Genomic DNA, 15,849 nt, shown 5'->3' with positions numbered 1-15,849 from the left:
TGAAACACATCTGGAGTACGTACATACCTCCAATTCCTCAACACTTCCAAACCCTATTTTCTTATATCCTCAACGCTGATCTCCCTATCCCGGTTCCTATTAAGATACTCCCTAAATGACTGACGCACTGCAGATGCGATGACTGGCAGGCTTTAAAGTAATTCCAGTGTTTTCCGCTGGGATTCCAACGTTAGTAGTGAGTTATGAGCTTATGTTAACACTTACACTATGACTATGACATATGGCTGGATTGCGTTCTGTTTACTGAATTCAGAAGATGTTTTATGTGTGTTCGTGATGAATGGAGTGTGATGATGTTTGTTTGTATCTCAAAACTAAACCTTTTCTTAGGCTTAATAACTGGTCTGGTCTTTTTTAAACTGATTGGTGGATATTTCTCACTTTTTTTGCCTCGTAAATCTGTCTGTAATGACTATAATGACATCTGTATTAACATGGGTTTAGTACGCTTGAAACATCTCTTTGGAGGCCGATTTCCTCTGTTCACGTAATACCTTTTTCATCATCCCTTAAAAATTATAAGATAGACCGCAGACAAGACCACTCAGAAACTAGCCCTAAATTGTTCTTTCTTGAACACATATTTAATCTCATTAAAAACCCTCTTTTGTAACAAAGTTTGCACAGATAACAAATGTGAGATGTCACATTACCATAGCTAAATAATTTCACTTCCGCACCTGCGCTGTATATATTTTAAAATTCATAGCGATTTAAATTCTTAGTCTTCAATTTGCATCAGATCCGGAGCGCAAGAGCTGGAAATATGGTAAAGTAACTTGATATAAAAGATAATAATAAAATGGGAATCCGTTGAGGAGATGAAATTTGAATGTGAAAAAATATAAAATTGGGCGCGGATTGTAATACTATATTTATTTTCTGACGACCTCGATGGCGCAATGGTCGCCATGCCGGACTGCCGATCTTGAGGTCCCGGGTTCGATTCCCGGTTGGGTCGACAATTGTGTGATGAGCATGCTTGTTGGCCGTGGTCTGGGTGTTACAATATGTATTTATAAATATGTATATATGTAGTTATATGTAGTTTATCAGTCGTGTTAGCACCCATAACACAAGTTAATTAATAACTTACCATGGGGCTAACCGACCGTGTGTGAAAAGGTGTCCCGACATTATTTATTTTGAATTTGATCAGGTTATTGCACTGCAAGAAGTTCAATTTCCTTTAGTTTGGTCCGGAAGCCACTTAGGTACCTACTGTTTTGTATATAATTTTAAATATCGGGATTCGGGTGCCAAACCGCAAAATTTAGATTCCTCACTATCACGGAAACTCAGACACCCATGTACCTATGTTTCACGATTTTTTGTGGTTTTGGAAGAGTTTTATATTGTTTGGACCACCTATATAAGTATTTCATTGCACTATTATTATCACGTACGTATCACAGGCACGCACGATGGAGCTTGAAATTAGAAGAAGCATATCACTCTGTAGTTAACTTTAAACTTAAGATCATTACTTTATTCTGAAACTTTATTTAGACACGGGTAAAGATGTATTTTTATTTTGTCTGGGGACCAAACTGCAGCTATATTATTTACTCCCAATTGAGAAGCCTTTCATATAAATTAACTTACCAAATTACTGGCGTCCCCAGACATTTTCCAAAGACTTTAAATTTATAAAACCTTATTATCCGAACGAAAATTTACTTGGGAAAACACGAAGCTTAGTTAGGAATATAATTTTGAAATACAAGCTATTGTTAAAACTAAATTTAAGACTGCTAATTATCAGTAAGTAATGATGTTGTTAATTAGGCTTAGATATTTTAATTGAGATGTTATCAGCCTCTGCTTGTGGTAGACAATGGGCTCTTTTGTGTCCTGATTTTAAATTATTTGATTATAGGAAAAGGTGTTCGAAAAGGCCTAGTAAATTTTTACCTTTCTAATATGTTGGATACTGAATAAAGTATGCGGTTTATCAAATAGCTACTAAACGCACCCGTAATGTTTGGCCTTATATCCTTTATTAATGAATGGCCTACCGAAAACTGAAATATTTTTTCAAATTAGCGCGTTCTTGATATTAGCCCGTCCAAACAAACAAGTTTTATAGTATTAGTATTGCTTGGGTACATAACGAATTAAAATGAAACACTGTTGCTCAATTAAATGACTAAGTATCATTTAATGTTTAATTCCCTAGTTTTATAGTCATGAAGTTTTCAGCTGTGCCATCATGAATAAACTTAAAGCAAAGTGCTTATGTTTTCATTGCTCTGAGTCAGGGCAAGTTTGAGATTTAGCAAGTGGTGTGTTGTGAACACATTTACATTTAACTGGAGTATGAAAAAGGACAAAAAGCTAGGAAATACTTGGATAGTACTTTGTAATTATTTTTATGTAGAAGTAGCTGTTTCTCGCGGTTTCATCCATGTCTCGTAGCAACCATTTCTCGTTTCCAAATAAAAGTATCTAACAGTATTCTTCGATATTATCCTAGGTAGTATCATTCTTTGTGTGAGAGGAGGCCTGTGCCCAGCAGTGGGACGATATAAAGGCTATAACAGTAACAGTATTCTTCGATAGGTAACTGGATGATTTTTTTAATTTGGACGAGTACTTCCTGAGGTTAGTTCAAACAAACAAACTCTCCAGCTTTATAATAGGTATTAGTACAGATGGTAATTAATATAAAAAGTCCATGAAACTTGGTCCCACATAACCATTCGATATAACTTTCAAACTAAAATTGATTCATAACCATTGAACAATTTATCATACAAACTACACCATTTATCGAATTAACCAATTTGTGTAATTGGATTTTAAAATCAAAAACTTCGATATCTATTAATCGTAACGAATGACCAGCCATCGGAATTTGAACAATACGATTTTTGAAATTTATCGATATGGACGTCCCTTCGTTGAAAGAAACCCATCCTCAAAAGCATTATTTCAAAACTCTGTGCAAGTTTATTTATTACCTAGGTATGGGGGATCTTTGGTACGAAAAAAGTGAAGTTTCTGACCGCAAGATGAAATTATATTCAGCTTGGAGAATAATTATGAATGGGTATATACTCATTGTCTTGCTTGATGAACTGTTGGCTTACGCTCGTAAAGACTTGACGGACAGAGAAAAGAATGACCTGGTCCAATTTACTTTTGCCCATCCTTTGATATACTGCAAAGTGCTACCGTTGTATATATGGCAGGATCGCATCAAGGACGTTATGGAACGTCTTCTGGAAGGTTCTAGATCGACCTTCCATTCTCTGGAGTTGGAGAAATTGTCTGTCAAGCAGTATACGAGGCATTGCTTGACCTTGACGACAGTTTCTTATGTCACCCTGGTTTCTGCTTCCATTGAAGGCATACGGCTTCATTTTATAGAAGGTAAGTTTTTTAAAGGTAGGTTACGAGTATTTTGAAACGATAAGTTTTTTAATATCATTTTTATTTCATTCTGTTTTATTAACCATCTACGTATAGGTGCTATGTGTTTCTGTTCGTGGCACCGTAAGCCCTAAGCTGATGAACCGATTTTTTTAAATGTAAAGCTGAAATAATAACAATAATAACTATGGCTTTTAGACACGTTTCATCAACATCTGCTCAAGTTACCAGTTATGTTTACGGTTTAAATATACCTTTATCTTTTGCAGACATCCCAATTCGCACAGAAGTAGTCTACTTCCCCAATCCATCTCACACAGGCTTCATCATCAACATCATTCGTTTCTTCATCGAGTTCCACTGGTACTGCATCGTAGCCATGATGGTTACAACCGACTGTCTAGCCCTGTGCTCTCTTTTAACTGTAGGCCATAAGTTCAGGGTGTTAAGGTTGTATTTCCAAAACCTGAGGGAAAGGACTTTGGAGAAAAAAGGGGAGAAGACGAGGGCACAGCTTGAGGAGGAGTTTATACAAGGTTTCGTAGTTGGGATTAAATTGCATACTGATGCTTTATGGTAAGTAAAGTTGCAAAAAAATCTTAACAACATATATTCTGTCGTCTCCTTAAGGAGTTAGAGAGAGGAACAATTTGTGGTGAAAAATATATGTTTTTTGCTTACCAGGTGTGCTCGTAACGTGCAGAAGTCTATGAGTCCTTTGTACAGCGTCCAAGTTACGGAAAGCGTTGCTCTACTCGTCATGTGCCTCGTGAAGATGGTTGTAAGTATATTTATCTTTCCTCATATCTTTGTAACGTTGTACGTTATATTTTGAATATTTAAAAATACTAGACTTGCTATATCTCGGCTGCGCGCCGCGAGCCGTGAGCCGTTGACGGGTGACGGAAACCGGTTCGGCGAACTATCCCTCCTATGAGGCGACGCGAGCAGAGCCGGCGGTCAATCGCGAGACGGTCACTAGCACGACGCCGCGAGCCGATACAGTCTACTACTACTACTGGTCTATGTACATTTTTAACTCGCGATTTTATTGCAAATAATTTAACCGTTAATAAACTATTGTGCTTTTAAAATAACTTTTAAAGTCAGTGTATACCCCAGATCGGGTGAGTGTTGCAAAATATTGCTTATTATGTGCATCTAGAAAAGTTATACGTGAGTACGTGACGTGTCGTAGGATGACTTGCTAATTTCATTGTGCATTCATTATGTTATTTCAAGCTACGACCACGCCTTTGTTGCTGTTCTTATGGAATATTACCTATGGCCTATGTACTTATTTCCATAACGCTTTTAAAAAAATATCATGTGGTATTTGACCTTACATGACCGGTGCACTTAGACCGTGCCATGAGGGCCACGCCCTACAATTATTTTTCCCTATCTTCCTTTTAAATAATTTCTTATAGTGTCTACCTATTTATTAATTTCATTAACTTCATTTAAACTACTTAGTGCTTTGCTTTTTAAATCATGCAAATACTTCCATTCTCATCACTTGCATTTAGATTACATTTTGTGAGCTGTGATTATGATTTGTCACGCTGCCTAGGCTGCCTCATCTCGATGCTATCTAGTGCTTGATCACTGCTTTCCATCTAGTTAGGTAGTGAGTAAGTGGAAATCGGGATGTTGCAGTCGTGGCTGGATATAACCGGACCGTAACTAAGACGGAACGTAACGGACATTCCAGGGTTCAAGTACCTGACTACCTCCAGTGCACCTACCGTAGTGCACCTACCCTAAGTGCACCTACCTACGCGCCTGTCTACCTACGTGCCTGTGTCTACCTACGTGCCTGTGTCTACCTACGTGCCTGTGTCTACCTACGTGCCGCGCCTATCTACGTGTCCTGCACCTACCTGCACGTCCGGCATCTACTAGCGCGCTGCACACCTACCCCGCCTGACCGCTGCCGAGCTGCCTGACTATACAGGATAGTGGTTTTCTATAGCGGGCCAGAACTTAACGCGAGCTCGATTATTCTAAACCCACTCCCGGCTCTGCCGATCTTTTTGTAGAATATACTTATATACTAAATTTATTTTTTATTTTCTACCTATTAGACTACCTACCACCACACTAAACGTTACATCTTCATTTATAGCCTGGCGAGCGTTACAGGCCTGTGAATTGGTTACCTTCAAGCGATGACAGGAGGAGCAATTAGAGAAGAAAAGACCCAAACCTCCCGGGTCTTTAGGGCGTAACCCTGCTGGACTTGCGGTATTGCTCGAGAGATTTTTCGCGGACCAAAACAAATGGCATTAGATGCAACATGGGTAGTTTTTATTCAGTAACAGTCTGACACTTCTTTTAAAAATTAGTATCTGGAAAGAGAAGTATGAAAACTCCAAAAACTGCCTCAAAGTTGATCGATTAACATTTTTTTTATTTCAGGTGGCAGAGCGCAATTTCACGTACCTAGTAGCAAACTTCGCATTCATCAGCTGCCTTATAGTACTGACTGGATCTTACATGATGGCTGCCGGAGACATAACTCATGAGGTATTTATTTGCATCATTTCTTTATTTACTTTATTCTTGGTAAGTCATCGTATATTCAAGATTTTTGAAAGATTCTGTTCATGATTGCGTGCAGCATTTTGTACTTCTATTTAAGATCTTTTTATGTGTGCTGTAACATACTGTTATAAGTTCATCCTAAACTTAATGGCGGCTTGGAACATCGTACGAGTTTGCGCAGAAATAAGCTGTTCGCGAAAGAGAACTCATTGACAAAATCCAGCTTATTACAAAACGTACCTAGTCTTAAAATAGTACCAGCTTTAACACTAGGTTTAAACCATCGACAAAAAAATGATGAGATTATACCACCTTTTATGTCTTTATGTCTTTTATGTCTTTTTACAGCCTTTCATCGTCACACTGCTGGGCACAGGCCTCCTCTCACACGGAGAAGGATTGAGCATTAATCACCACGCTTGCTCAATGCGGGTTGGTGATTTCAGACTTAATAGTCCAGGTTTCCTCAAGATGTTTTCCTTCATCTTTTTATCAGCCATTGGTGTCTAAGATATACTTAGGAAGTACGTACAAACCAGCTTTTATAATAAGGTGGAATGTGTCACTAAATACCTAAACAACTCTATTTCAGGCTTCACTAGTAGGCACGTCGATATTCCACAGCGGTTGGGAGCACTGCCACTGCCGGTCTGATCTCCGAGCCCTGGCTGTGGTTGCGCTGCAGATGAGTCAGGTGCCAGTATACATGACTGCCTTTGGAGTCATCACCTTGTCGTATTCTAACTTTATATCGGTAAGAATAGGCTTTGAACCTTTCTTGAGATAATACCTAAGCTTACGTTCGTTTCCCGTCCGTTCCGTTAGTGTATCTGGAAAGATGATTCTATAGTTTTCCTCAATAAATGGGCTAACTAATACTGAAAGAGTTTTGTAAAGCAAACCAGTAGAAACACTGTTAAAGTTATGCAAAGCTGACATGTAGCTTCAGAGATTTAAGCGAGTTCAACCAAAAATACTACTTATTCATTTTAATAGTGACAACATTAAAAAAAACAACTTTTTATTTGGTTGCGCGAATGCAGATATCATGCACAAATTTTAGACAATAAAGTATAGAAAAAAGATTTTTAACAGCCTCAACTGGAACTTGATATATAAAACTGTGTTATTTTGTAATTTGTAACAATTCTCTTCGTTTTTCAGGTGATAAGGTCGTCATACTCTTTCTTCGCAGTTATGTATTAACGCTAAGCCACATTTATTCACATTTCTATTTCGTAGCACGGATTTCTTAGAATTTTATTGGTGTTTGTAGTTTGTTTGCAATACTCGTAGTGTTAATAAAATAAATACAGTATTATTTATGAAAAAGGTGTTTTTATTACTACATTCAATTTTTCAATTTCTTCATATTTTCCGGTGAGGTTTTTTACGGGTCTCGCCAGTATTTATAAGAGAAAATAATAACGAAATACAATATCAGATCTGGAGCCTTAGTAAGCGGCTTATCGCTATCTATGTCAATATTAATTTTAAGCAAAATCCTTTTGTTTCCATCTGCGACGAGATTCTAATTTTCATAGATTTTCACAAGATTGGTTATTGTTTGTAAATACATAAGTTTAATTAATTCAGAATGTTCTACAGATTTCTTTGTTTCTTGATCAGATTTTGGATATTTTTTTCTTGATCCTGTTATTTATGACGTGAAGTTGTGAACTACATAAAAAACGAACATCTATTTTTACCTAAAGATTTAAAAGACAATACATATGCTAAACGCAGTTTTATAAAAGAACATAGGAGCAACATCTAGTAAGTAGAAATCTTACATTGAAGCAACATCTAGTAAGTAGAAATCTTTATACTTTACTGTCTTAACATATTATTCAGCCTTTCTACAGGCTGATACAGCGATACACACAATATTGTATCTTTTGCTTCCAAATAAGTTTGGTTATTCTTCGAGTAGGAATCAATTTACAAGGCTTTAGCGATTCTGTATGAAATTCACAAGATATTTGGCGACAGGGTGTCCCACTTGGAACGCATCCAGCTTACAATGCGTCTTAGTTAGGACCCGCATCCACAATACATATTATATCGATACATAATCGATTTTGTTATTAGTATTCGGAACATTTTTCTAATCATATTTATAAGTACATGCCTATATTCTGTGAGATAATAGTTACATTTCAAGTTACATCTGTCTGTTTGGCTGGCGATTGATTTTAAAATGTGCAATCATACTCTGTTTATTGAATCGAAATCGTGCTCAAAATACTTTCTCGATGTGATTTTAAAATAAACTTTCTATTCAATCGATAAAAATATTTACACCTCAGGACAGATCTTTTGCATTCCAAATTCCAATTCTGAACCCAAGAATCGAAACTGGAAAAATATATCGATATACAAAACCGCATTCGTATCGATATGTCCGTGTATATAGGTCGTTATACAAATGATACAGTCTCGGTTCTCTGGCTGTAAACTGAAGACGAATGTAGGCACTCAGTTATAGGTAATGCAGTACCACCCATTTTCTGCAAAATGTATGCGATGTGTTATGAGTTTATGAGTATTCGTTTTCTCTTGGCTTCTGCACGTTTGTTGTAGCTATTTATACCGTAACTGGCTGTTTCCCGCGTCCCGGGAGAATTCCCTATTGTTACTCGTGGAACGTGTAGCTTCCCAACAGAGGAAGGATTTTAGAAATCGGTGCAGTAGTTTTATACCAACAAACAAAAAAAAAACTGTGTATTATATTACAACTGATTATGTATACTTAAATGATTTTTCATTTATCTTTACTATACATATAGACTTTATGGGCGAGGTTGTTTATATTCAAATCTTTTGCACTCCCTCCCACACACTTAGTATACCTACTACCTACTTTAAAAATCCCAGAGCAATAATAATGCGGCAGTAGCAAACTTTGTGCTATAAATTAGTTGGTGTCGACACACCTGTGGCTTGACTCGGTTTCGAAGTAGCTGCGAGCTTGCGATTGCAGCAACAGTCAAGAACGCAACTAATGCAAGAATTTCAAAGTTTCTTGCGTGCACTGCTTTCTTGTTAAGTGAGAAATGTATATGGCTGCATACTTTTTGTACATCGCCTGCCTAATATTTTTCCAACAACGTTGGGGTCGGGTGGGCTTTCAGTCTAATCAAATGCAGCTTAGTAGGTACAAGTATTTTACATGGAGCGACTGCCTATCTCACTTCCTCAACCCAGTTACCTGGACAACCCGATACCCGATATAACAGGAGTATCAATACTATATCAATAATAATAGGTACTGTGTACAACCAATGTTTATTATTTATCCAACAAAATTAAAAATATGCCTATTGGTGAAGCGTCAATGTCTTTTTTTTCAATGCAAATATTTATTCAATAATAAATTAAATACATAAGTTATTTTTCCCGCAACTTAAAACTTTATTTCGATCATTTTCATATTTATAATAACCCAATTGAGTCTCTGGTGATGATATCCGAACGACAATACTAGCTACCGCAGCGCCCATTGGTTCGTATCGAGTGTTCTAGAAGATACTCGCAACAAGCTAGCAGTGTTGCGTCTGGCCACCGCCAAGGACGCACGTAGTACTTCTCCCGCCGCCATTCGCATTGTGTCGAATTCACACCGCTCCGCGTCATTATTTCCCCATATGTGATTTCCTGAAGATTCTCGTGTAATAATTGAACCTGCTGCTAGAAGACATTGCGGACTTATAGTGCAGTGCTGATTTCACGAGTTTAAACCAGTCCACCGGTGGAAGAACCTAGATTTAGCTCGCCGGCCGGCAGCCCTTACCGCGACCACGCGCCCTGGAACGAGGCATCTTCACATCTCGCTGGTTCTAAGTGAGGTCCCTGGATTCACAAGGTACGTGGGCTTTATTGCTGCAAATAGTTGTAGTGGTATTGTTGTCCAACGGAATATCATCGGCAGGGATTTAATTGAATTACGATTTGAGTTTCACCGCCATATTGTTTTTCCCGCATTCGATTTTCAAGATTTGAAATCACCGCTCCCGCATCCCGCACTTCTCTTTTATTTCTTCATTCCACCTTTTTTGTCCCAATTAAATCCATTATTTTTTTATTATTTTTCTACGATGAGGCAATTTACACGCCTCATCACCTATCATATTGATAGAATTCTAGTTACTCCAGTTATTGAGTGAATATGGCTATAATTCCATTAGCAATATCGATATAAATCAATAAGGTACAATACAACTAACACAGTAATATATGGAAATTCCTGTGAAATCCAATATAAAGCGTATGGAAACCTACACCAAACACAAAGTACGTTAGTTTCTGTTCAAACGGGAGCAAAGAGCTTTGTGTAAGGAATTTACCTGGATTGACGGTATACAAGCTAACTCGTGTTTTCATGTAAATATTTCATATACAAGTAACTAGAGCATTTATTTTAACAAAAAGAGCAAATGATAAATTGTACCACAATTGTGTCAATAATTTTGGAGAGGAATGATATAAAAATATAGACCAATAAATATGCTCTTGTTCTGGCTCTTTCCGATTTTTTTAAATTATTGTCTTTAGTTTATATTCAATAGCAATAATTGCCTCTTTTTCGACGGTTTCATCAAAATCTGATTAGCCCGAATCAGTATTTAAAACGTACGCGTACGTTTTTAGGGCTTGAAGCGCCTTTCGATTTTGAATAGCAACACAACACTGATACGCGCAACTATACTTTTTCTGTAGGCGTTAACAAAAACGAATGCGGAGGTCTGATGTCTCTTCTATACTTACATATCTACAACCATTTTCATCAGTTATTTTTTTTAATCTATTGATTTATATCAGTTATAAATTGTCGTGTTAACACAGTCTATGAAACTATCGCGTGCCTCGTTCCTCGTCTAACCGGCTAAGGAAGCGTGCGTCAAAGTTGGACATGAGTTTATATTGTACCACAGGCTTTATACGTGGGTATTGCTATCAGAGATTTATCCAGTTTAAACTGGATACAGTAGAAAGTAGACTGGAATTTTGTTTAAAATTTGATGTGAATTCGTTTCGTTTACTATTTTAGTTTGTACATAATCTACTTTAGTTTGAAAAAAGCTGGTCTAAAGTGGGTCGGATCGACATTCTATCTAAGGTTATCCTTACTTACTTACGCGTCCTTCTAACCAGCTTTCACGCTTAAACTTATGAACCATTTTAAATGGAATTTGGTATCCACACTGGTAATCTAGAGCCTGAGAAATGACATAAGCTAGTTTTTTTTTAACGTGGTTGAAGTAGTTGTGTAAATGTTTGAAAGTTTGATGAGTACTTACCTATATAAATAGTTAGCGTTAAAGGCTAATAATATTCAGAAGTCAAAAACATATATGTACAAACATTACCTGCTTGTAAAGTATGATTTCCTCTTGCACATTTTCAGTCGACGGCGTTCAAAATCAAAGGAAACAGCGGTATTTATTTTAGCATTGCAACTGTTTACATTTTAGCTTAACTTAGGTAAATGTAACATAACATATTGTTGACTTTGGGCTATTTAAGTAAAGCTTTGCAATACGCAGTTGCTCAACTTTGCTCAGTTAAACGATGCAAGTTTCTTGTATGTATCTATAATAAAACATCAGAATTTTATTAATTCTTGTATGAAACGCCAGTTGAGCGTGCCTTCTGAAACACGATAGAACTCGTTAAGAAATAGATGGTCACCCATCCAATCACTTGCACTAAACGTTGCTGAACCTTATAAATGTCTACCGTGCGGCTGTCACTAGGCGACGAGCTCATCTTTCAATGGTCAAAAACTTACAAACGTTAACAACAAAAAACCTTTTTAAAAAATTAATTGAAACCGACATTAGAAAACACTGAACGGGACAAAATAAAAGTTTTTACATGGCTCTAAAGTCGGTGTCAGTTTATTTTTTAGTCACAAAAAAATTACTTACCTCCGAATTGAGAACCTCGAACCCTCTTGTTAGAAAAGTCGATTGAAAATAAACTTTTTGTTACCATTTCTACATTTTGGTCCTACCAATAAAAACTATAAAAAAGGACCAGCTTCTAACTAAATAAAACAATAAAGAAAGACTATCCAATACTTACATGGTTGGTCCTTTTTCCGCCCACTTAACAAGATCGTTGTAATCAGCAACTTGGTTTAGTGTTACTGCCCCAAGTCAGCCGCTAAACTAGTTTCGACCCTCTAAATGTGTTAGGAAAGTTAATGCCTAGGTGTTTATGCTATTTTGTTTTGTGTTATATTGACTGCAAGTGCTTAATCTTGTGACTTTATAAACGATGTCTGAGTTGTACCTCCCCACTCAGAATCATTTAATGGTTACTTAAGCCATTCCTTAGTGAAGGATTTTTATGACATTCCGTCACTAAGGAGTGACTTAAGTAATCATTAAATGTCTCTGGGTGGGGAGGTTAGTCTAACTATGTAGGTATGATGATTTTATAATGATTGCTGATCATATTTTATACGTCGCCATCAGCCATTTTATCGTCCTGCTGCACTGCTAGGCACAGGCCTCCACTCAAACAGAGAAGGATTGAGCTCTATAATCTCTACGGTTGCTCAATGCGGCTTGGTGATTTCAGACTTCATAGTCCATATGAAATTAAATAAAAAAAATGCGATTTTCTGCGTTTTCACATTAGCGGATTTTCCTCTCTATTTTTCCCAGCTAATCGGATTGTTCGCGTCGCGACTGCACACAAACTACGACTGCCAACAAATTGACAGCTGCTGGATCAAAAGATGACATGTGAAAACGCGCAAGAGCTAGGTTTTTGGCATGTGTCAAGCGTAAAAATACCCTGCGGATAATTCACTGTTGTGAAAGCGCGATTAGAATGGAAGCTTAGGCAAAAGAGTAATAAATTATAATGTAAAGATTTTATAAGTTAAACTAGCTTCAGGCAGCGCGGTGTGACCTGCGTTCCATGCGAACTTCTTTACGAATCCGGATAAAAAGTGAAAGATTTTTTATAATCGACCCAGCAGTTCCTGAGATTAGCTAAGCAAACTCTACAGCTTTATAATAGGTATAAGTATACATGAATTTGTTTGCCCCATGAGTTACAATAATAATTATGAACATGTAACAAAGAACTTTCATCTCCACAATACCATACTCCACCGTAAAAACTCCGAAAGCAATTTGCTCATAATTTCAGCAAACAACGTTTTTTGCTAATAACTTGAGTGTTACCAGCACATTTTATTCACGTTGCGTAAGATTAATATGTGTTTTAATTAATTATACTCAAGGTCAAGGGCGTTCTGCGTCTGACATGAGACAATGACCTTCGGAGCGGTTTTTATGGCGGGAAAGGTTATCGTCGAATGTGGTGTATCGTGTCCGTGAATTCAGTAACTTTATTGTTTTGCCATTCACTCTGCGAAGGGGTTTTGCATCTATGTTTATTTGTACATTGTTTGATAGCGGTAATATTAAAAATCATAAAAATCATCTTCTTAACCTGTCACCAATCTGGTAATAAAGACTAAAATATAAACGAATTTTACTTTAAAATTTTGAGAAGAACCTGTCTTTTAACATACACAGATCTAGTAAGCGCAGTACCTTATATTTTGGACCTTTGCCAAACTTCAATAGGTATTACAGTGCTATAAAGTATTATAATCCTTATTGTTTACATACCCACTCTTTGATGAATTCAATTAATTGAAATTTTTTATTCAAATTGCTACGCAAGGAATAATTTTACTTTTTAGACTTTCTTATTAATATTCAATTTCGAAAGTAAATGCTATCCTTTGTAAAGAGATTAATAAATAGCAAAGAGCATTGTAATTTTTTGATGAAATAATAATGCTAAAAATATTTTTGAATTCTTTGTTGAAAGTTTTCAAAAGCGACCTTGAACTTTGCAATGAATTCAATTTTTCTTTTTCAAGTTAAGAAAAACTTTCTAGGAATATCTTGAACATCAACTAATGATTGCTTTGCAAACCCTATTTATACTGCATACCTGCTCATGTTTTGGAAAATAAACTATTTTTATGTTTAAAAGTGAAGGAAAAAATCTTTAAGAAACCGTGTTGAGCAAGCATGGTGATTAACGCTCATTCCTTCTCTGTATGAGAAAAAGCCTTTCTAAAAAGTTGGTAACTAAAGTCTAAATAACTTCATGAAACTGCCTTACATACCATTCCGATTTATAATATTACCCACTGAACTAAACCAGTAACCATTTAGGAAAACTGCATTTTCGTATGCAAAACGGGACATTTAAGACCTAAAGCTACACAACGTTATATTTTTATTTTGTTAGCACAGAGCTCCTTGGGGTGAAACTAATGTCATTCGTTACTCTATAAAAGTTATATAGGATTCTTAAGCGTTTCTTTTAAAGTACTTTATATATTTCTAGAGTCTAGAATGGTTACTTGTGTTCTGGGGTTTATTTTTGCAAAATGTTTTGGCTATATTGCCATGTTCTTTGCTTTTGGTATAAAATTATTGACGTTTCTGTTTTAAAATCATTTAGTTAGAGAAAACATGTTAGTAAGATGTTTTTCTTACTGAAACCTTATTATTCAATTGTATTATTATTTGCTTATCGACTGCCAAGAAGACATAGATATATGTTTACACCATTAAATTGGCTCAATATTTCTCATTTCTTCAAAAAATAAAACTATAAACGTTTCTATTAAAACATTATTACTTGGCATATAAAAGTAACTTCCTGTAACTTCATGACAATTTCGCCTTCTCCAAGACTAGCTGAAAATCTTCTGCAGCTATTCGGGTCACGTCCATCGAGCAGGATGCATGTATCTAAGATGCATCACAGCTGCAGTTTAATATGTATGTCGTATGTTATGCAATGATGTATATGCACTAGTGTAGGTAGTGGTGTAGTGGTTATGATTAGTGTAGTGTTGGTTCGATTTTTTTACGTGTCAGGGGTTATAAATGACGGAAAGGTAAAAGGATAGGTCATAAAAATATATGTACCTCATAACAAGAATTATTAATAAAGAGAAATGTACCCTGCAATGATGGAGGAATAATAATTTTCTTGGCATACCTAAGTTTTAACATAAGTAAAATATGCTTGTGTTTTGAACAATCAGAATCAAATGAAATCAAATCAATTTGATTCAAAATTTGCAATTTTTTTTTTGAAATGAACATCATGCAGCATCCATAGTACATACATATATACCAAATTTCGCGTTTGTTATTTATATGTACACCGAAAAAAGCAAAATTTATCAAGGTATCTTCCAAAAATAGTAACACTCATTTACTAGCAGGATCTTTGCAACCATGAAGGAATGGCAGCCATATGTCTTCATTACGCTAAGCTTTAACGAATCGCCGGAGAACAGGCGCTCCCGATTGGAGCCACATGCTAAGAGTGGAGAAATTATCGCGAGAGAATTTACGACTGCTTTTGGTAGAAATGTGAAGAAGAAATAGTAGATTTTAGAGATTGTTACTGTGGCTTATTGGCTATAGGTACTATACCTTGTTATTTACAAAGAAAATCTAGTGGCAAAAAGGTATCTACATAAAGCATTTGGGTAGTTGTCGGAAAAATCTTTTTCGTTAAGCTAATTCAATTAATAGTAACTATGTATTTTACGTGTCGCATTCATAGGTCGTGGTACTCATCTGTAATGTGAGATTGTATTATGAAAACAAACTCAATTTAAAGGTAAAAATGCAAAAAATAAGAGGTAAAAAAATACGATATTCAAGCTGAAAATATTCACGAAATACGGCAATAAATTGAATCGACAATAAGTTTTAACCAATTGAAATGTTCTCATTTCAAGCAAATAAATTATTTTGCGGTAACCAAACGTGCGTGTAAATAAACTGATTGTTTCATGTGTTAATAAAGTACTGGGAACTGGGAATTGTAAATATTTTACGT

The 15,849-nt window shown here is 36.1% G+C and overlaps 1 protein-coding gene and 1 long non-coding RNA gene across 2 annotated transcripts in view; both read left to right on the top strand.

Moving 5' to 3' along the window:
- The window catches only part of LOC135118022 (uncharacterized), an 88,522-nt gene that overhangs the window by 69,808 nt on the left and 2,865 nt on the right, over positions 1 to 15,849 (top strand). The gene's annotated exons all lie outside the window — the stretch shown is intronic.
- On the top strand, positions 2,729 to 7,149 carry LOC110383079 (uncharacterized). The gene is made up of 6 exons (XM_064038883.1): positions 2,729 to 3,396; positions 3,666 to 3,972; positions 4,081 to 4,177; positions 5,818 to 5,925; positions 6,536 to 6,697; positions 7,108 to 7,149. The coding sequence occupies exons 1-6, from the start codon at positions 2,910 to 2,912 to the stop codon at positions 7,147 to 7,149; spliced, it is 1,203 nt and encodes a 400-aa protein (XP_063894953.1). The 5' UTR covers positions 2,729 to 2,909.

This window comes from Helicoverpa armigera, chromosome 17 (genome assembly GCF_030705265.1).
Source record: "Helicoverpa armigera isolate CAAS_96S chromosome 17, ASM3070526v1, whole genome shotgun sequence".
Lineage (NCBI taxonomy): Eukaryota > Metazoa > Arthropoda > Insecta > Lepidoptera > Noctuidae > Helicoverpa > Helicoverpa armigera.
The sequence above is the reverse complement of the archived record's forward strand: the minus strand, read 5'-3'. Positions and strand labels throughout refer to the sequence as shown.